The sequence below is a fragment of the Cololabis saira genome, chromosome 20, assembly GCF_033807715.1.
Source record: "Cololabis saira isolate AMF1-May2022 chromosome 20, fColSai1.1, whole genome shotgun sequence".
In the NCBI taxonomy this organism is placed as follows: domain Eukaryota; kingdom Metazoa; phylum Chordata; class Actinopteri; order Beloniformes; family Belonidae; genus Cololabis; species Cololabis saira.
The window spans coordinates 26,793,069-26,816,163 of NC_084606.1; the positions used below are offsets into that span (position 1 = coordinate 26,793,069).

General features: G+C 41.2%; 3 protein-coding genes across 4 annotated transcripts in view; 1 reads left to right on the top strand and 2 right to left on the bottom strand.

The window, feature by feature from the left end:
• The window catches only part of cct7 (chaperonin containing TCP1, subunit 7 (eta)), a 418,707-nt gene that overhangs the window by 149,211 nt on the left and 246,401 nt on the right, over positions 1–23,095 (bottom strand). The window lies entirely within an intron of this gene.
• Positions 547–5,300, bottom strand: arl2 (ADP-ribosylation factor-like 2). The gene is made up of 5 exons (XM_061710369.1): positions 5,132–5,300; positions 4,793–4,903; positions 2,908–3,070; positions 948–1,028; positions 547–862 (listed from the first exon to the last, which is right to left on the bottom strand). The coding sequence occupies exons 1-5, from the start codon at positions 5,194–5,196 to the stop codon at positions 728–730; spliced, it is 555 nt and encodes a 184-aa protein (XP_061566353.1). The 5' UTR covers positions 5,197–5,300; the 3' UTR covers positions 547–727.
• Positions 10,291–17,591, top strand: batf2 (basic leucine zipper ATF-like transcription factor 2). The gene is made up of 3 exons (XM_061710264.1): positions 10,291–10,576; positions 12,316–12,435; positions 16,093–17,591. Exons 1-3 carry the CDS (start codon positions 10,487–10,489, stop codon positions 17,071–17,073), a joined length of 1,191 nt encoding a protein of 396 aa, XP_061566248.1. The 5' UTR covers positions 10,291–10,486; the 3' UTR covers positions 17,074–17,591.

Consider the following 23,095-nt stretch of genomic DNA (forward strand, 5'->3'; position numbering starts at 1 on the left):
GTGAATCAGTTGCATCTTAAGTAGAGTTCGATTTCAGAGAAGTGCGGTTGAGTTACATTGTGTTTAAGTGTTCCCTTTTAACCGTTTTTGTCCCCTCTACTAAATTAGCAATATGCGCTTGCATTGCAAACTGCAATATAACTAAATTAACATCTCGTTTAAGTATCCATCTGATAGAGCATTAATGCATGGTGCTGGAAAAACCAGATGACCACTTGGATTTTTTTCTTAATGTTTTTAGCACATACAGCGTGACTAGCATGTGGTTTTGATGCTCCAAGATGTATATGCTTTCATTTGTCCCACTGCTCAAAATATATGGATAAAGATGTTACTGAATGATTTAAGTCACTTTGTCCATGTGTAGATCTGGAAACAAATCCCCTTTGTCCCTTTTGGCTATTAGGTTTGTGACAGCTAATCATGATTTAGTATTGAAACAAATCTGGCAGATGCACATTAAAGTCTCAGTGTAACATGGTGGACACACTGTTACTGCATTGGCCAAAATCAGATTGAGTATTTATAAAAATGTAATCCCAGATTGTATCGACAGCTACATTTATTGGCAGAAAAAAATACACAAAAGCCTGAGGACCACAGTTCATTCGGTCAAGCCACATTGCACAAACTTGAAAAAAAAAAAATTAAAAAAAACATTGATGTAACCGGTCCTCTACAGTGTCAGTTTTCTGAACCAGAGGGCTTGGCCAGCGATCAAAAGCACTCAGTCGGCGGTGAATATCCTCGCAGCAATATCATCCAGCATCCAGTCTATTCCTGATAGCAAGTTTTCTCCTGTAATTGCACTGCAACCCATGATGCACCAGTGGTGGTTCTTGATCTCATCCAGGGCCAGGGCCTGCAGGAGAGTTCAAAATATTCAAATCAAAATTTTAAGATGGTACTGAATTGCAATAAGAACTCAATGTGGTTGTTGGGCGCACCTCTTTGATGGCTTCTTTGGACAACGCTCCTGGTAAATCCTGTTTGTTGGCAAACACCAGCAGCGTTGCACCAGCTAACCTCTGCAGGGAGGACAAGTATGCATGTGCATGGTATTCACCAACACATGTGCTTTTCACAATTTGACAAAGAAATATCTAACCTCACATTAATTACATGAGAAATAACTGGTCAAGTAAAACTAACCAAAATATATATACACACAGTACAGACCAAAAGTTTATATGTATATATATATATATATATATATATATATATATATATATATATATATATACACACACAGGTAAAAGCCAGTAAATTAGAATATTTTGAAAAACTTGATTTATTTCAGTAATTGCAGTCAAAAGGTGTAACTTGTACATTATATGTATTCATTGCACACAGACTGATGCATTCAAATGTTTATTTAATTTAATTTTGATGATTAGAAGTGGCAATAAATGAAAATCCAAAATTCCGTGTGTCACAAAATTAGAATATTGTGTAAGGGTTACATTTTGAAGACACCTGGTGCCTCAAAACACCCTTCAAAGGGCTTTAAATGGTCTCTCAGTCCAGTTCTGAAGCCTACACAAACATGGGGAAGACTTCAGATTTGACAGCTGTCCAAAAGGCGACCATCGACACATTGCACAAGGAGGGCAAGACACAAAAGGTTATTGCTGAAGAGGCTGGCTGTTCTCAGAGCTCTGTGTCCAAACACATTAATGGAGAGGCAAAGGGAAGGAAAAACTGTGGTAAGAAAAAGTGTACAAGCGATAGGGATCACTGTGCCCTGGTCAAAATTGTGAAAAAAACCCCATTCATAAATGTGGGGGAGATTCACAAGGAGTGGACAGCTGCTGGAGTCAGTGCTTCAAGATCCACCACCAAGAGACGCTTGAAAGACACGGGTTTCAACTGCCGCATACCTCGTGTCAAGCCACTGTTGACCAAGAAACAGCGCGAAAAGCGTCTCACCTGGGCTAAAGAAAAAAAGAGCTGGACTGCTGCTGAGTGGTCCAAAGTCATGTTTTCTGACAAAAGCAAATTTTGCATTTCCTTTGGAAATCGAGGTCCCAGAGTCTGGAGGACGGCAGGAGAGGCACAGGATCCACGTTGCCTGAAGTCTAGTGTAAAGTTTCCACCATCAGTGATGGTTTGGGGTGCCATGTCATCTGCTGGTGTCGGTCCACTCTGTTTCCTGAGATCCAGGGTCAACGCAGCAGTCTACCAGCAAGTTTTAGAGCACTTCATGCTTCCTGCTGCTGACCTGCTCTATGGAGATGGAGATTTCAAGTTCCAACAGGACTTGGCGCCTGCACACAGCGCAAAATCTACCCGTGCCTGGTTTACGGACCATGGTATTTCTGTTCTAAATTGGCCAGCCAACTCCCCTGACCTTAGCCCCATAGAAAATCTGTGGGGTATTGTGAAAAGGAAGATGCAGAATGCCAGACCCAAAAACGCAGAAGAGTTGAAGGCCACTATCAGAGCAACCTGGGCTCTCATAACACCTGAGCAGTGCCAGAAACTCATCGACTCCATGCCACGCCGCATTAATGCAGTAATTGAGGCAAAAGGAGCTCCAACCAAGTATTGAGTATTGTACATGCTCATATTTTTCATTTTCATACTTTTCAGTTGGCCAACATTTCTAAAAATCCCTTTTTTGTATTTGCCTTAAGTAATATTCTAATTTTGTGACACACGGAATTTTGGATTTTCATTTGTTGCCACTTCAAATCATCACAATTAAATGAAATAAACATTTGAATGCATCAGTCTGAGTGCAATGAATACATATAATGTACAAGTTACACCTTTTGACTGCAATTACTGAAAAAAATCAAGTTTTTCAAAATATTCTAATTTACTGGCTTTTACCTGTATATATGGACCTATTATACTTGTGGATTTTTTTAGAAAATAAAGAAAAGAAGCATAAGTGTTGTATACCTCCTCAAGCAGCAGCGAGCTGAGCTCCTGCCTGCAGTCCTCCAGTCTGAGTCTGTCTGCGCTGTCCACCACCCATACCAACCCGTCTGTGCTCTCGAAATAGTTCCTCCAGTAAGAGCGCAGAGACCTCTGACCACCTACATCCCAAATATTCAATTTAAAACTGTAAAAATCAGAGAGAACAAGGGGATACTTGGGTTAGGTTGGGAATCGAAGACTGTTCATTTTCAGTCTTTCTCCTGGAGAGAAAAAAAAAACAGGTAAGTTGCATATAATTCTTCGTCCAAGGGTGACACATCTACTCGGCACAGTTATGTCACTTTTCCACTAGTACCTACTCGGCACAGCGGTTTCCCACTAGGGGTCTAATGTGCCGAGTAGATCATTTTTCTGTAACCACTCTGCCGAGGTTCTAAGCGGTTGAGTTGGGCGGTATCTGACATCACACTACAGGCCAACGATTGGTCGGGGGGTTGGAGTCAGACGTCTGAGTCAAGATGTGACATCAGTGAAAGAGAGACTCTGACAGCGGCTTCTTGTTCATTTTATTTTCGACAGGCAATGGCAGCGCAAAAGTCTGTTTGATGATCCAACTCTGAGGTGCAGATGTTCATAAACCTGGTGCTGAGGAGAGAATTAGACGGGCGATAAGGAACGACCAGATCCACCAGGAGCTCTGTCTCTTCATAGCTGCTCGCGGCTACCAACAAACTTTTCAGCAGCGCCGAGACAAACTAAAAAATGTTTTAAAAGCGTTGCCGCTTGAAGCTTCAGTTTCATTTCATTTTTTCACTTGATATCAAACACAAGCCACAGACCCAGCAGCACATATATCATCTCCTCCAGGTTCTACATCTTTAGTGTTGTCTTCTTCGTTTGTGTCACACAATCAAATACGTCACAGCAGCTTCGCTCCAACCTCCTACTTCTGCTCCAGGTGCTGAATTGTAGTGGAAAAGAAACCAGGCCGAGTTAAGTCGAGCCGAGTAGGTACTAGTGGAAAAGTGCCATTAGTCCTTGTTAGGATGGCCGTGTAACGGCTGGACTTAAGACAATAGGAGGCTTGAGGCAGAGGTCAGGTGCATACCAACTCGCTGTTTATTTCACCAAAAAAAGACATCTAAACAAAAACACATTCTCTCCAAAATGGCTGCAGACCCACAGCAGCTGCTGATCATCTTCTTCTTACATTCTAGTGATACTGACCTTTTCCTGTACTTGTTTTAACTTGGGTTTTTTTTCTGGAACATTCTTTTTATTATACATTTTTTAAATTATACATGCCCAGTGCAGTATATATACAAATAATTTGAAATATGTAGCAGATCCAGAGTACAGACACAGCAATGATTCCTAAAGTCCTCAGTGAATCCAACATTTCAGGCAGTTCCCAGGTACTCCAGCACCTCTGACCACTAATTCCAAATCTCAGTCTTTCCAGAGAAATATAGTCCGGTATCAACGACTTCCACAAATGTGTTGAGGGAGGTTCTTCTCCCACCCACTTAGTCATAGTAGCCTTTCAGCCCAACATAAGCAAAAACTGTAAAGTGTTTTGTTTTAACCTCGTTTTAATCTTGTAAGCACTCTGAGATTCCCTGAATTAAAGTGCTCTATAAATAAAATATATTATTATTATTATTATTATTATTATTATTATTATGTCTACCTCATACTGCTGCACCTTTCACTTTAAAAAAAGTGTATACATGTTAATAAGAGCTGTCATTTGTCTGTTTACTGTACAGTGAGCGAAAATAACCGGAGTCCAATTCCCTGTCTTGTTTGACCTGACTTGGCCAATAAACCTGATTCTGATGATCATTAGACAGGTGAAGAGACAGTTAAGAGATCTTCACTGCGCATGCGCAGCAGCTTGCCCTACCCTCGGTGCTCCAGTGTTTTGATGTTGAAGCCCAGCGTGGGGGAGATGGTGCTCACGTCTTCCCCGTTGAACTTCTTCAGGATGGTCGTTTTCCCCGCGTTGTCCAGACCTCTGCACACGACAGGTCAAAGAAATCACCACATACATGAAAGTTAATCCACGTGACTTAAAGGTTGTCACAAACTGCCCCCACGGTAACTTCACAACCGATTAAATGCACATCGGTAGCAAAACCTTATTATAAATAGGCGTTTAAAGTCAATCCGTTGAGTTTTTTTTATTTTATTTAAGTTAATTTATAAACCGTTTCTCATTTGCTGCTAAGCACAGAAAGGATACAACATCAGCAGCCGCATCTCGCGCTCCTTCTGCTTCATCTTCTTCAAAATTGTCAGCAAACCCATCGTGCTGCTTACGAAATTAATTAATATACTCTACAAATACAAATACAAATACAAATGCGTGATATTATGTGGAAGATGTTCTCTTTCATGTGCTGCGTCGAGAACCAGGAAGAAACTGCAATATCACTCCCGCCCCTCGTGGTCACTGATTGGTTAATGTTTATGTAGAGACGGCGGTGATTGGCTGTTTCAGCTTGGGGGCTGTTTAAAGCCTCCTGATTGGTCAGTTGGTATTTCAAGCTGTGGCTGTGTGACGAGCTGACGGTGTGTATGAGTTTTAGCTCCCCCGTGTGACCGGAGAGGGAACTGCATGTTTGACTCTACCACTTAACCCTATGGGGAGGTTTTGCTTGAAAATCTTACACTGGGATCAAGGCAAGGCAAGTTTATTTGTATAGCACAATTCATCACAAGGTAATTCAAAGTCCTTTACATCAACATTAAAAGCGGCAAGACACAATTAAACAGTAAATAACAAAGAAAATGATAAGAAAAGAGGTAAAATAATAAAAAGCACAAGTTGTTAAAAAGTAAGGGCAGTAGAGTACAGCAGTTAAGTATTTAATTTAGGAGTACGCTTCAGTAAACAGTAATGTTTTTAGGCCTGATTTAAAGGATCTACAGTTGGAGCAGACCTCAGGTCTACAGGAAGTTTGTTCCACCGGTGAGGAGCAGAATAACTGAACGCTGCCTCACCTTGCTTGGTTCTGGTTCTTGGGAACCACAACAAACCAGATCCAGATGAACCTCAGGGGTCTGGGAGCTTCATAGGAACTAACAGATCAAGCATGTATTTTGGTCCAAGACCATTCAGTGCTTTGTAGACCAGCAGTAAGATTTTAAACTCTATCCTTTGACTCACTGGAAGCCAAATCAAGTACTTCTGTTTCTAAAAGGAAACTATGAAACTAATGTGTTGGTGCTTTATCATGTATTTATTATACAATTTAATTTTCAGACTACAAAATTTCAGTGACATCTCATCAAACTCAGTTATGCGAATTCCTCACTGGGTGGAAACTGAGACCAAAAGGTATGTCTTTCACCCTATAAAGAGACTCATTAACATTTATATTTTTGTGAAATAAAAACAAAAACAAAGAGGGTCTCATTCATTCTTCTGCTCAAAAGCTTTACAATTCCTCGTGTGCCAGCCGCCCCTCTCTCTGTAAGACAGGCAGGACTTGCAAAGTGAAGGAGGGCCAGGGCATAACAATAAACACGGGAACACAACTGCATAATATATCATGACGTATAAAGAAAAGCTCTTATAAGTGTTTATATAAGTACTCGTTGACCTTTGCAACATCCTTAGAAAGACCAACGCTCTTGACCCCACATGGCCAGTCCAAATGGCACTCTAGGAAGAGGAAGGAAAGAGCTTGCAAATGAGCTGTTTTAAGCTCCAATCATTTTCCCTTCGCCAGCAACTTCCTTTTGTGCACAAGTGAGGAAGTGGACTCCCTTTTGCACATGACCTTGAACTGGGGCTCAACTCGGCTCTCAAAAGTCCAGAGCCTCCAACAGTAAGATTGATATGAGGAGGCTGCAGAGGTCCAGGGCGTGGCGGTGGAAGGAGCCAGATCACCATTACAAGAACTCCCCAAAACTACTGCAACACCCTTTACAGATCCTGAAGGTGATCAGGCACTAGGAAAGAGTTACCAACCAATCATGCAGAGGATGAATGGATCTCCAAGGAAACAACTTACTAATAAGTCAATTAAAAGCTAAACCAAAAAGGTAGCTCTTGAAATTTAACCTTAATTAGAAATAAAACTAGACATATGAACTATCCACAATATTTTATAGAAAACGATACAATTATAAACAATATGAATGAGGTAGCTAATAGATTTAATGATTATTTTGTAAATATTGGACCTAAATTACCTAATGAAATTCAAGAACTAGGAATATATATAATCATAGTTAGTATTAATATATAATAATTATCTGGGAAAGGCAATATACGCTGTATTAGTGTATAGTAATTTCTGGTATTGAAGTATATAGGGACTGGGATTCTATATGTATATGGAATAGTAATGATGGTATAATATTTATAATACTTATAATACATTATAAATAAATGATATACCAGAGCAATTATAAATAATATATCATTCTGTATATTGTTTATGATAATATATATATATATATATATATATATATATATATATATATAGTTATGGTATATCATTTATTTATAATGCTCAGGTTTATTTATATTTATAATGCTCAGGTATAATATTGTAATGAAGTGCTGTAATATTTTTATAATGTAATAATAGGTATATTTATATATTTATAAGTAAAGCTTGCTGTTAAATTTTTTTATTTTTATTTTGTATTCGAGTAAAATTGAAATAGAAACTAGGGGTAGGACCTCAAGTTTTTACTTCCTCTTACTCCCTTTCGGGCATTAATTATTTCTTTTTGGTTTTGTTTAATGACTGTTTATTTGTATTCTTTTTCTGATGTTTTGGGTAATTGTTTTTTGTTTTTATAATTATTTTATGCTCAAAATAAAGATTTCAATTCAAATTCAACCTTGAAAGCACGAAGCGTCTCTGCTCAGTTCATCTGTAAGGCGGTTCCTCAGCTGTGATGAGAAAAGGATGCCTCAGCGTGGGTTTTAGTTCTCACTTTGGATAAAAATAGAAGGCCTCCTCCTGTGGACCAGAGGGTTCTGAAGGGTTTTATCCTACAACCCTTCAAAGGATTCAGCATCTGATAAAACTGGGTGTGCCAAGAGCATTCATAGCTTTATAAACCAGAAAAAAAACATTGTAATTACTTCTCAAATGCAGAGACTTTTAAAATTGCTGTTATAATTCTTTTAGGGAGCTGTGAAGGTCAAGGTGGAATATCAATAGATATTGTTGCTTGCTCTGTTTATATGCATTTATTTTACATTATTAGGCATATCAGCTTATTGGTATTGTTGGTTTGGGGGGTTTATGAGGTTGTTTTAAATCTGCCATGGAAATAAACTTGACCTGACAATATGATTTGTCTTAAATCAGCTTCTTCAGACAGGAAAACACACAGAAGTGAAACAATTTTGGGACGTGTGAAGGCAGCAAATTTGGCTTTTCCCAATGTGAAATCACCAAATGAGCATCTCCAGAATGATGTCAAAGTGGCTTACTTTGTCCTGGACGGGTGATTTAGCCTCAGGATGTGGATGAAATACTTCCTGTTGTTTGATAGTAGGTGACTGGCGCCTGAGCTGGATCTTATCTCTAACTTCACCCTTAGATGTTATGTATTTTCCACACCATAACTTTAAATGGAAACCATAGACTGTAAAAGAAGACTGGACAAAGCCAGAAGTGATAAATAGCTAAAGCCTTGAATCAAGGTGACCCAACTTCCATTTCTTGGTCCTTAAAGACGTTAGTTTTGATGGATTTGAGGATTACTATGAGAGTCTACGCACACATTTGTAATTATGGATACATCGGTGGCTTTACATAATATTAATCGCTTAGGCACATAAAAATTCATCCCAGTGTTTTGGACCAAGCTCTAAATATATTTATTTCTGCTGCTAAATTGAGTTTTGAGTAGATCCCCTAGTGGTAATTCGTGGAACTGCCGTTTTCGAAAGCTTGATGTAGCCCTTGAATAAAATAAATAAATAAATAAATAAAATAAAAATGTGACATTTAATGTGACTCTTCATTAAAGGGATTGTGACATGAAAAACACATTTTTCTTGATTTTTTGTGTTTTGTTGGGTGTCTTGACATCAATTACACCCAAAAAACAACGAACTTTTAACATTCAGTGTATTGTGTGCTTTCTGGGATTTTCCGCATAACTATGCAAAAACGACGCATGTGGTTTGGTGGCGGGTCGTTACGTAACGGCCCGCTAAATCACCGCCCCCTCCACCCAGCTCCCTGCCTCCTCTCTTCTCCAGCGCACCATAAAGGCTGATTTATGGTTCCGCGTTACACCGACGCAGGCCCTACGGCGTAGGGTTACGCGACGACGCGCACCATACGCTGAACACTACGGCGTAGGCTCTGCGTCGATTTAACGCGGAACCATAAATGAGGCTTAACACGCCTCTTTTGTTCTAATCACCGGAGGAAAACTGCTAAGAAGACCCGCGGCCACTGACTGGACTTAAGATAAGGGGACAGTGATTGTTTGCTGTGGTTCGCCGTGCTGCTTTTCCGTGCATGCTTCGCCTGTCGCTCCGACGCCGCTGTGAGCGTATGGCTGGAGGAGGAGGAGGTTTGGAGGAGGAGCGGAGCAATGATTGACAGGAAAGGGGGGAAAGGAAGCATTTTTCACGGCGCAAAAAAACACTGTAATAAAAAGCCAGGAAAAGATTACTAGAGTGAAGTTTTTCTTGTTACACTCTTTTAGACACATTTGAGGGATGTTGCCCAAGACTTTTAATAGTGTTAAAAGCATGTTAAAAATGATGTCACAATACCTTTAATAAAAGATGACTCTAACGAAACACTACAAATGTAGCAGCTTTGCATAATTTAGGACTCGGTTATTTTCAGATTCTCTTATGGCAAAGGTGCTTTTAATGCCCTGAAGTTGTGTAACTTTCTGCCAGGAAATGTTGCTGGTTACTGACAGGGAGTTTGATCATCGTTTTTTCCTCGAAAAAGCTTCCCAGAAATTCCCAACACATGCAGGAAGAGCGACCCCGCTCCTAATATGGTCAAACGAGCCCATGAACGAGCCCCATTCATTCTTACTGAGGCGTTCAGGTACCATCGGAAATTGCAGCGTTACATTCAGAGCAGTTCTACGTGTTCGCAGAGAGATTCTTAAGGAAACACGCAGCGATGTGATTTTTAACAGGATATAATGGCGCTAAAATGAAAGAATGATGGTAAAATATCCAGTGGAAAAGTTTAGTTGAAGTAATCTCCTTGTCTAAAAAATGAATCCCAGTGAATTTAAAATAACCTACTGCCCTTGAAGGCGGCAGTCTTACCGTGCAACGCCGCTATTTATAATAAAGAGAAACCGAAAGCAGTGGACGTTGCATCATCGTCTCAGTGAAACCTCCAGCGGCTCAAAAGCCATCTCTTAAACCGGCTCAGGTTCAGTCTGCGCTGCACACACACCATCAACAAGTCACCAAGCAAGTATTACTCTGCAGCCCGCAGACTGGGGAGCAGAGATCTCCCTGCCAGGAGCAGACACTGGTTTCAACAGGGTGCAACCTAGACGTGCACCGAGGCGGCTCCACCTGCGGGATGCTGCACGGATGATCCGGACCGGGTGACGGTGCTGCAGGACGGTAGACATGCACTTGTTATGCATGGACCCCGGGTACGAGCCCAGCACCCCCGGGTCTCTGTCAGCAGAGGAGTGTCTCAGCAACTCTTCTGGTCTGGTAAGTCCTCTGTCCTCATCCCATCAACCAGTCAAGGATATTTACTGGGATATTCAATGTACAATTGTGGCTAAGAGTGATTATTTAGCATCTACACCTGTATGATTAATTTATTTTTATTTTTTGTGTGTGTGTGTTTTAGTTTTGCTCCATCCCTCTTAGTTGAGAAGTATATCATATTCAGTAATTGCAAATTCCCAGTATCTGTTCAACTTGGATGTCCTTATGCTCTTCCCTCTCAGCTGCCAACTAGCATCCTCCCCAAACTACACAAAACAGAATTAAGTAGTCATTTAAAGGTGACAAAGCAAGTACTGCCTCTTATAATAAGGTTTATTTGTTTATTTAAAAGGATCCCCATTAGCTGATGCCAAAACAAAAGCTAGTCTTCCTGGGGTCCAGACAATAAAATACAATAAAACATACAATCTCGATTCATGAAGTACATTTAAAAAAATAAAAATAAAATTACAAATAAGAAATAAAGGAAAACAACATACAAATCATATATAATTTTATGTATTGATCTCACTCAATCAGATACGCTATATGATGACAACAAATACATTCTTCGTAGTCTTTGTTTAAATCAGTCTTTCTTTTGATGTCACGAATCTCACCTGGAAGGGTGTTCCAATATGTGTCAGTGTCTGTGTCTGTCTCAGATGTTGTGTCAGAAAAAAACAGAAATAAATAAAATAAAAACAGCCTATGCAGATATTAATGTGTTTTCTGAGCTGTTTATCTCAGAATTATTTGACTTTTTGGCTCCTTGAAATCAAGTTGTGTGTCAAATCTGATGCCTCCTCTTGTAAGAATTGGATTACACCTATGTGTGTCAACGCCTTTTTGTGGAGAGAGTTGGATTGGATCCTTGACCTACTTGTAACCTACCAAGTTTATGTAGAAACAACTTGTTTTTTGGACTTCAGACTATGTGACTTGTCATGCTCTGTCACGAGCGCTTCGCCTTACACCCAACCATCACTTACTGTATGTGCAACACCAAGTAACACCAAGAAAGAACTTCCTGCCAGCTCGATAGACTCTCAAAATAAGAATAAAAATGCACATAAGCACAGTTTAGAGTTTTATGTTCTGAATCTAATCTGGTAAAACAGGAACAGGACTTATGTTTGGGCGGGTCAGTCAGAACCGATCTCGGGTCTGTATTCAGAAGTCAGTCTGTTTCTTGGTGTTGAACTGTGGTGGTTGTACTGAACTTTATGTCTCTGCCAACATGATAACGGTGAATCACTTTCAGTCTTGTGTTTGCCGTTGGCAGGTCTGGTTGAGGTTCAGTATGGTTGCCCTCGCCCGCCGGACCCAGGCTACTAACGTGCACAGACTTTCATTTCCCCTCAGAGCCACCAGTGTCATTATGATGAAGCTTTCTCCGTCTCATTTATTTTAATTTCAAACACAGCAGTGGAATAGTTTTTATTTCCCTCATCAAGGGTACATCAAGGACAGTAAAACTTTAATTTTACTTTCTTTTTTGCCTTATCATACGGCTAGTCACCTTTGACTTTGGTTCACATGGTGTGCTGCACGAGAACAAGTTCCTCGGGTTCACCCGGGTCTCAGTCGAGAGGCCGCAGGTCTTTTCTTGGGGAGGCTTGGTCTCGTTATGACCTTATGAAGTATGAAGTGCCAAAGTGCACTTAAGTTTGATGGATTCATGCAATTAATCCGGGATTATTTTGGATAAATGTTTTGTGTTTTCATTTTTTTCCCAGGACAGGAATAGAGATGATGAACAGCTGCCACCTCGATCCACCAAAAAACGAGAGAAGAACCGAGACGCGGCGAGGAAAAGTCGACGAAAACAAACGGAGAGAGCAGACGAACTTCACGAGGTTTGAAAACTTTAGTCCTTGTAAGACAGAGGTCTCGGCCATCTACCTAGTAATAATAATAATACCTAGTACTCTCTGTGACAGTCTGACTTTCTGTCTCCCTTTCACTCTCACAGAATCTGAGAAGTGTGTGTGTGTGTGTGTGTGTGTGTGTGTGTGTGTGGTGTGTGTGTGTGTGTGTGTGTGTGTGTGTGTGTGTGTGTGTGTGTGTGTGTGTGTGTGTGTGTGTGTGTGTGTGTGTGTGTGTGTGTGTGTGTGTGTGTGTGTGTGTGTGTGTGTGTGTGTGTGTGTGTGTGTGTGTGTGTGTGTTGTGTAATCTGGTATCATGCTCTCGACCGTTTCTTGTAAATACTCTACTTTAGGAGAAGGACTTCCACTCCCTCCAGTCTGCCCTCCCTCTTCGCTCTACTCTACACACACCCACACACACACACGCACACACCCACACACACACACACACCCACCCACACACACACACACACCCGCACGCACGCAGACAGTGATGTTTATTTTATCAGTGCCTGTTTTCTTTCCCCGAGGGGTGGATTCCACAGGTACCTGCACACACACACACACACACACACACACACACACACACACACACACACACACACACACACACACACACACACACACACACACAACAAGGGGACGTGCTTTTTTTGTCCCTGAAAGGCAGCTGTGTTCAGTGTCCTACAACATGAGTAACATCTGGATCGTACACCCAAATACATCCTTTATAAGCTTGCTGGGGTCAAAGTCCTAACAACTTTATATAGAAGTAGTTTCCTGACACATATTTAAAATAAAAGGGTGCGCTTGTTTGGTACCATCTTCTTATTTAATTCCCTCACATGGCTGTTATTTTGATTATGCATCTTAAATCCACCTGATGAATAAATACCACTTCTGACCACATGGGAGCATATAGGTCCATTACATTAACGAAAAAGCCACTAATGATACCGTGCTAATGACTGGGGATGATTCGGCGCATCTTTTAGTAGCACTTTGTTCCAGATCTGCACTTTGAGGACGACAGGCTAGTGCATTTTTGAGTACATGTTAGCCTCTATCGACAGCAGAAAGGACCAATGGCCCTTTTCTCCCGTCCTCAAAACTACGTTCTACCAAGCTGTGTTTTCCAAGTCCAAATTTGCCGTACTTGGCGTTGTGAAACAGTTCTTTTCTGTCATGCTGCCCCCCATGTGTTGAGACCTGGTATTGCTACACGTTGGCCGTTCCTCATTAAGCATTCTTGTGCGTACTTGTGTTCTTTCGTCCTTACGAAACCGCTGAAGTACAGTTGGAATCCTCAAGAACAGATCTGATCCAGGTGACAACAATCTAACCTCTGGGTTGAGCCTCATGCAGACTTAAGAGTCGTCATCAGGAACCGTTCAGGGAAGAGACGTGTGTTCTCACGCACGTTTTCCCCACTTGTACTTGGCAAGTACAGACTTACTGTTGGTTCTTAATGTGGGAAAAATTCCCAGGATTAAATCATCGTGGTGTCAAAACGTATTCCTCAACTAGATAAACGTGCATCTCCATTTCCCAATTAAAAAGCTGGGGACGGAAAGTTGCCGCAGCAGAAAAGTAGAACAGGAAATGCCAGTAGCAAGTCTGTGTCTGAAGTTCCTCTCCCCGTGTTTACACATGAACGCCCGGGCCTGCGACGCTCCATCAGCCTGGATGCAGTGTGACATCCGAGGCCGCGCTCGCAGAATCACACGCATGACTGGCTCTCATTTGTGCATGGATTGACACAAAACTGTATTTTAAATGTCAGTTTAACTTTTCTGTCGGGGATGTTATAGATAAAGATATAAAACAAACAAACTTTCTGGGAAATAAATATAATATAAAACAGTTGTGTGGTGCTTTTTCATAGGTATATTAAAAGAAATCAGGTGTGATTACATTTTATTTTAGACATTTTAAGAAGAAAAATTGAATGTTGGGAATTTTTCAGTTGTTTTAAATAGCATTTCAGAGATATAGCCTCATGTCAGTTTAACTTTTCTGTTGGGGATGTTATAGATAAAGATATAAAACAAACAAACAAACTTTATTTTTTTTTTTATATATGTTTTTATTGGCAGATTGTTTCAACAATACAGAGCAAAACAGATGAACATACCTTTTTTTTTTTTTTTTTTTTTTTCTCCCTCTCCCCATCCCTCCCCCCATGGTTATCATCATTAAATTTCCTTTGGGAATAGCAAAAAATAAATAAAAATAAACAAAAAATAAAACAAATAATAACAATAAAATTAAAAAAAAGTAAATAAATAGAAATAAAAAAATACTAATACAGTGACATAAAAGTAGTAGTAGTGCAATGACAAACAAACTTTCTGAGAAATAAATATAATATAACAGTTGTGTGGTGCTTTTTCATAGGTATATTAAAATAAATCAGGTGTGATTACATTTTATTTTAGACATTTTAAGAAGAAAAATTGAATGTTGGGAATTTTTCAGTTGTTTTAAATAGCATTTCAAAGATATAGGCTCATTCTGGTATATAAATATCTCCCAGATGGAACGAGCTTTGCAACTTGTTGCTACAGCAACATTTGAAGCCTGTCAGCCTGTCGTGCTTATATCCCAACGACGTTTTCCCATAAGTGAGCTGCTTATCGTAAGGTGGTAAAACTAGCCCGACGGCTCATACAGAGAGGACCAGTACAGCAAGCTTGAAGTCTCCAACCCACTGACGGTTACTCAGTTACTCAGACTCTCCCGAGCCTGTTGTTCAACCTCGCACAGTCATCAATATTACCACATACATCACAGCCGGGAGGATCAATACACTTTCAACAGATTTATGAATGGGCGTGTGTCTCTTTTGGATTTACTGGTGGGGGCTGTCCTGACTTTCACTTTCTGTCCTCGTGTCTTTCGGTTCTGCTCCCCGTGCGTCTGTCAGGTGAACTTTGAGAGAGCGTTACTGTAAAAAAAAAAAAAAAAAACATTTCTCACTTTAATAGTAAAAACCAAGAATGTGAGAAAAGTACAAAAACAAAACCTGAAAGTTATGTCAGCAGTTTAGGGTTAAAAGGATGCGAGAAACAACGACACAACTACTCTATATGACTTCTTGAACTGTGACCCCCCTTAAACTTTATAACTTTGATAAGAATCCATTTGAATTGTGATCTTTTTTTGTTTCTTTTTTCTTTTTATAATGAAAGTGAAAAACTATTCTTTGCAGCTCTAAAGGAACAAATCTAAAGGAATAAAGAAATCCTAGATGATCTAAAGTGTATTTTGAAGTTTGAAGCCACATTTTATGATCTATTTTTGAAATTAAACCTCAACTTGGGTCCGACAGACGGGCAGTTATCTTTTTTGATGAGTGTCTCTGCTGCCTACGCTCTCACACTTCACGCTGCCAATTAAGATGCATATTTCAGTTCTCCTTTGGAGCTGCATTTCTGGTCAGCCATCATCCTGTGCTTTTTATTGCGGCACCCTGGAAACTTTTAAAGAAGCGTGCCAGAGTCACGTGTCTTTTATTGCAGCACAAGTAAGGGCAGGTTTGATGATGTTGGTTGTTTGGCTCTTGCTGCACAGCCTCCATCAGTGTGGTGTTTGGTGGAATAGTCATGACACGCCAAACTTGACACGGACTTGCTTCTGTCTCCCCAGGAACTCCAGGGTCTGGAGCAGTCAAACGCAGCTTTCCAAAAGGAGATCGCCGCGTTGAGGAAGGAGCTGCGTCACTACGAGACGGCCCTGGAACGGCACAAGCCTCACTGCCGCCTCAGGAGCTGTGGCTCCAGCTCACCTGCCCAACTCTCCGCGTCTTCTCCAGCCGACTGTCAAGCCGGCTCCAGCCTCCCCCAGGCCTCCAACTCGCCCTCCCCGTCACGCTCCGCCCCCTCAAACCCCGGCAGGGGTCTTCAGACCTTCAGCTACGTTGAAAAGGCTCATCGTTCACCTTCGGCTTCTTCTCCAACGGCTTCAGCCGCAGCCTCTGAAGTCCCGGCTGCCTCCTCTTCCTCCCCCGTCTCCAGTCCAGTGACTATTCCTTATTCTGTGTCTTTTTCCACTCAGCCAAGTCCTCACTCTTTGTTCAGCGAACTACCTCCAATTACGCCACGGCCGGCCAATGTCCTGCCAGCCTGCGCCAAGCCGGCTCCGGCCCAGACAGTCCACGAAAGCTCCTCGGCATCGCGCGGTTCCTCGTTCACCAGCCCAGCGTTTGTAATGGAGCTGGATTCTTCCCTCACCGCTTCAAGCGGCGTGGAGGCCTCTTTCTCCCCCCTACAGGCCGGAAACACCAGCACAGTATTACCAGATAGTTCCTTGACTTATTCATGCAACTTCAGTGGAAACCTGACCAGCTCCCACCAGCCGTGTGCACTTTTACCGTCCCCTCTTACCTCACCTTTTGCCCTGAAGCGGCGTTACAGTGAAAGCGTTTCAGCCGCTTCTGGATCCCTGCTCTCCCTGCTCACCGTCCCCAGCCCCCCCAAGATCTCTCAAACTACCTCCAGCAGCTTCCAGGGATCTGCCTCGCAACCTCCGCTCCCTGCTCCTCCTCCTCCCGGCCCCCCAGAAGACCCTTCCCTCTCCGAGCTCCTGGAAATCCACGACTGGATCCTGAGCGGGGTTAATAACGACTAGCACTACAGAACGCTTGTTCAATTTATCTCTCCTGGGTGTTTTAATTAACTCTCCAATCTTCCGCTGCAACGATTCAAAGACAACTGAGATCTTCATCGAAGGAAAATATGTTAGTTTGTCATATTTGAGTAGTTTCTGACTCGCACACCACTGAAGCAAAGTGATGCATGACATATTTATGTGTATTTTCAATTAATCTTAGTCATTTATTAAATCGTATGTTCTGACAGGCTAGATTTTACTCTTTATCTCTTAAATTAGAGCTTCCCTTTTATGGTAAAAAACCACACAGATGACCTTTAAACACGGCACTAAAGCTTCAGAAATCGCCGCGAACATCTCTGCGCTTGACTGCAGACACAATCCACAACAGTTTAGTTTTTTTTTTTCAACTGGTTTCAATTGTGCAATAAAATCAAGTGCGGAAAACCTTTAATAAATGAATAGAAACCAGCAGCAAGCTTGGCATCTTTTTCTAAATAAAATGCTGCGTCAGATTTGCATGCGAGTATATAGTGTGTGTATATATGTATATATATATATATATATATATATATATATATATATATATATATATATATATATATATATATATATATATATATACACCACAGAAGTGACTCGACATGCAGAGCTCTGTAACTTTAGAGTATTCGGTTCCTCTCAACTTCATAGAAGAGTCAATAAGAGAGATTTACATGTTTGACTTCAGCTTGAACCCATGCCAGCGCCAAAGTGAAACATGCGGCCTGCCGCAGCTGCGTGCTGTGGTTCCTCTTCAGGAAAACAGTACACTCAGTACACTCGTCCCACGCGTCGTCCTCCTGCTGATGACTATCGAAAGCTTGCAACATTTAACGTCTGAAGTTTTTCTTTGAAAGACTTTTAGAGACTGTTGTGTAGTAAAAGGTCGTTTGTTGCGTGCACGCTGACAGAGCTAGTTAATGAGTTGTTCTTAACTGTGTTATTGCTGCAGCTGAAACCGGCAATAAAAGGATATCAGGGAGCTGTTTGTCCTCTCAGAGTTTATATGGATTAATAAAGGCTATTCAACTGCTTTATTTCTACTGAACTGATGTTCCTGGATTTAGATTTAGCGTAGGTGTTTTTCAAAGCGTTGCTTTTAGGCCAGCTCCCTTAATCCCAGAGGCACCAACGCCTCTGGGATGCATGTACCTTTGTTGATTTGTGGTAATTTAAGACATTAAAAATGATAAATACAGCAGCAGGAAATGAGAGACGTTTGTTTTTAGGAGGAGTTTCTAATACTGTTGTAAAATGTGATTTAATGGCTTTGTACTCTGTAGATGAAACTTGTTTTTTTTTTTTTTTATGTGGTGCACGTTAGGTGAGAGAAGTCCTTCACATCTCCGTCAGGAATAACTGATAAACAGCCGGCTGAGGCGATGAGGTTGTCAGGGTCGGCCTCATTAAAGCTGATGATGGTGACAACTGAAGATCTCATTGCCCACTAACATCCCTCTCTCCTGGGAGTCTGAGGCGATGATTAAAAACAGCGCTTAATTAACGAATCCTTTATTGTGCTCACTTTGAGTGAATCAAGTAAAGTATTCTTCTTTTTTTTAATATAATTTCACCCCACTGAACTCGACAGCAAGAGGACAAAGAGGCTGCTAAAAAGTTACAAGCACACGTGCTGCTTTGCACCATGGTTGAACAAAAATGATGGTTTGGGTTTTCCAGATGATAATCTGTGTAAGTTATTCTTATTTTATATGCATATATGTATAGGTATATAGGGTTTATAGGAGTTTACAGTTTATGATTTAATGTGAGCTTGAAGATGTTGCTTTCAAATAAAAACATTTTAAGAAAAGAAATTCCGTTTTTTTGCTCAACTTTGCAGCAAAATCAAAAAAAGTCAGGATTGATTCAAAATGAGTAAATTATGCATTTCTTTCTTAAATTTTCTTTGGCCTTTATTACACACATATATAAATAAATATATATATATATATATAAATGTATGTGGAATGATGCAGTCAGGTAGCGTTTATAGTGTACAGGAACATCTGCACTGAGTGTAGGTTGGAGGTCCCAAAGTCAAGGTAGGAGCTTCCTCCACAGGCACATGGCCAACCAGCCGGACGTGGTGATGGAGAAGCTCCTGAAGAGAGCAATGTGGATCGACATGGAAAGCCTAAGGGTGCGTCCCAATACTCCCCCTCGTCCTCGTTTTGATCCCTCCCCCTAAATTTTGCGTGTTCCCGTGAAGGTAGTGGTGTCCCAATTCCTCTTTTCACCTAGGGGGAGTGGGCATAACGAGGGCTAGGGGCTGAGAATAGCCCCTTCACAGCGAGGGATTTCAGATGCTCACTTCGTGAGCGAGGGGCTATAAAAATTTCCCAGAATGCTTTTCGTCGTCATTTGCGGACTGAATCCAAAAAAAAACCATGGCGGACATTTCTTATTTTTTAGTGAATAAAATCAATATTTTGAGTTAGTTTCTGCATAAAAATGCATTTTGATTACATTTCTAGCGAGAAATATATATTTTGCTTTCATAATATTCACTCAGTGAATGTAATTAACCCCTTTTTTGTCCGTTGTTCGCGAAGATCGCGCCGGAGAAAAGGCTGTTAGGTTACGCCGTAGGCTACGTAACCTACGCCGTAGGCTCTACAGGCAGACTCGTCTCAGATTGTGACCAAGGGAGCAAGCATTTTTTGTGGGAAATAGAGAGAAATAATCCTGTGACTCGTCAGATTTGTTTTGGATGTTTCTGATATAATAGTTTTCAGAAACCACAAAGCTGTTATCTGGGTAATTTACACACTTTCAGATAAGCTGAAGTGAAGATAGCGGAGCTGTTTTATGGTTCCGCGTTAAATCGATGCAGAGCCTATGGTGTAGGTTACGCGGCGACGCGCGCCGTACGCCGTACGCCGTACCCTACGCCGTACCCTACGCCGTACCCTACGCCGTACCCTACGCCGTAGGCTCTGCGTCCATTTAACGCGGACCCATAAACTGCGGAGCCGGCAGACAGAAATCTCAAAATTTTCGGAGCAAATTTCTTAACAGGCGTAGCTACAACTGTTAGATTTCATCTATTAAACCAACATTTATCTTCCTAAATGATTTATTTCCGCCAGCGTAATTCTCAACAGAGCTGCAGGTTTCTCTCCCGGGACGACGGAGCAGCTTGACCCGGCGATCACGTCTGTCCCCCCGGCTGTGAGCTGAGGCTGCTCCCCGGGGCCGGGTGTTATTTGGATAAACTGAGCCCCGGTTGGGGATCTTAACGGTTACTTTTACGCCTGAAAAAATATGAAAACTTAATAAAGTGGCCTATTAACAGCGCTACAGCTGAAATTAAAACAGCTTTTGGCTCTCAGCTTCCTGTTCAGGGTAGGGATGAAAACGAGGGGGAGTAGGAGAATCGGGACAGGCACCTGGGCCAAGTGCCCTAGATCTCAAGTGCCCTAAAATCCCCTCCTTCTTTTTTAGGGGGTAGGGAAGAAAAGAAGGGCGAGTGAAGAAAAGTAGGGGGAGTATTGCGATTGGGCCTAAGTGACAGCAATATCAAGAACACTAGAAACTATGGAGGCTGAAGGAGGAGACGACAGTGGTGCCAATAGTTGGAGCACTTGGAGCTGTGTCCTCCCAGCTGGGAGAGCAACTCCAGCAGGTCAGGAACAACCACCTTGTGAAAGTGTTAACTTTTTTCAAGGACTATAATACGAAACTATATTAATTACTACTGTTTAAACTTCTCTCTGCATAAAAGAAACCTCATGTTAACCTTGTGCGGAGAAATGAAGGCCAATGTCTTTGGGCTTGGAGGCATTTGGAGTAGACAGTAACACAATGGAGATGTATAATGTGTCTTGACAGGCCGGTATAAAGGACTGTTTTTTTTTGTTTTTGTTAGTATGAATGCCATGCTCCAGACCACAGACAAAAAAACAGGCCAAATGTAGTGATTCTGGAGTAAAACCTGCTCTTTCAAGACTGTTTCCCAGGAACATCCACATAAAAAAGTCATCTAAGTATTACCATCGTAACCCTTTGCAGGTTTCAAACAATAACCCCTTGACTAAACTTAACATACAACATTAGCAGAGTAGATGTTTAGGGAATGTTTATTCTTTCGTTCTTTCACTATCAACACCTGCTGTGTTTTCATCTCACTGGCTGATGTGAGTCAAAGGATCAGAATCAGCAGGTTTCTCTTTTTTGTTTTTTCGCTCGTGTGCTCTTCCGTGTTTAACAGTGTGAAACTTCAAGTGTGTACAGCATGAACGGTTCGAGGGAGTTGAAAGCGTGGTGAAGACTTTACACCTTCAAACACAACATGGGCCTGTTTTTACTTTTACAGAGGACACTTTCATGTGCCCCACTTCTGCAGCACTCTCACATCTTTTGAAGCAAATCAAAAGGTAGGGTAAGCAATTTCCTGACTGTGTCACATCTTTTTGATATTTGAACAGATCATTAAAAAAACATCCCTTTCCCTTCCCTTTCCTCCAGTGCTCCCAGAGGAAAAAAACACACCACATTGGGATCATGACCCTTCCCCCTGGTGGTGATTGGCTGGAATAGTCTTTGTTGTGGTGTAGAGAGCAGGCTGCCCCCATCCTGTTTGTTTCCTTCATGGATCTTAGATAGTTTTATTTGGCAAAATATTCCTGAAATCTTCCCTGAAAATCCTCAGTTTGTTTCATAAAATTATCTTTTCCAGTGATTTTATACAAATAATCTGTAGAGTATTTTCTTGATGGCAAATTCAAGAAAATTCAAACTTCGACGTTTCCAAATTTAAAAATAGATAAATAAAACTTTTAAAAGAACAAGCAAATTCATTAAAATGAAAAAAGAAAAGAAAAAGTTTAATGATTAAGAACAATTGTACTCTAAGCAACTTTGTCTGACCTGTTTATGAAGGCGAATTATTGAAATAAATTGTGGAAAACTTGGATGTTTCAGTATATTTGAACAGTTTCAGTGAATGTGCAGACTTTGAATCATGTGTTGCAGGGAAGCAATTGATTAACAAGCTAATTTTCACCTAAAAATCAACTCACTACAGGATGCATTGCTGTGAAATTCACTAGAATCAGATTTGATCAATTCTGAGGTCTTAGGGGGGCATTTTCTTCGTAACTGCAGTGAAAATAGACTAAACTAGACTTTTTACCATGTTCTGTCAGGCAATAAATAAATAAATAAGAACATCAATCCATCCATTGCAGAGGGATTGGAGCCTGCTCCATATGTAGGACAAGTCGTCAGCAGTTTAGATCAATTTGAATATTTTATGTTTCACTGCAGCATGTAAGGTTTTACAGCCCGGAGTTTATATGTGGAAGGGTCTGGGATGGCGGCGAACATAACACCAGATGAACAATGGCTGGGGTTTGATCCTCAAAGCCAACTTACAACCAATCACACTTGATCACCTCAGATAACGGGCGAGGAGGAGAGGATGAGAGGAGGAGGAGGGAGGAGGGAGGAGGGAGGAGAAAGGGGGAGGCGGGGAGTCAGACAGAAACACCGATGATCGTCAAAAGCGCAACGCTGCTGGAGGTCAGGAGCGAATATTTCATATCTGGATGAAACAGCATCCAGAGGTTCTGCAGAGGTGAGAGCAGGCAGGACAGACGGGCACCATCCGCTTAGATTGAATCGGATTCATGCAAAAAAGAGAAGCCAGTCACATAAATAAAAGCATATAAATAAATAAATCCATGCTATAGCGTCATCTGCAGTGAGGAGCCTCATTCCTCCCTCTCCTTGCACCACCTTTAGGGTGAGGAATCTGTGTCAAGTCAATATGTGCAAGAAAGTATGGCATCTGGTTTGAACCTTCAAAATAATGGCACGTATAAGCCTCCCAGCAGCTTCTCGACTTGGAGGAAGGGCAAAACCTGCAGACTAAAACAACATACATAACTCAAATGAAGAGGAAAATGTTTAAATACCTGGCTACAATTTAATATTTAATTTAATAAGGGCTGTCTTGCAAAATATGTCAAACTTTTCCAGGATGATGGAAAAT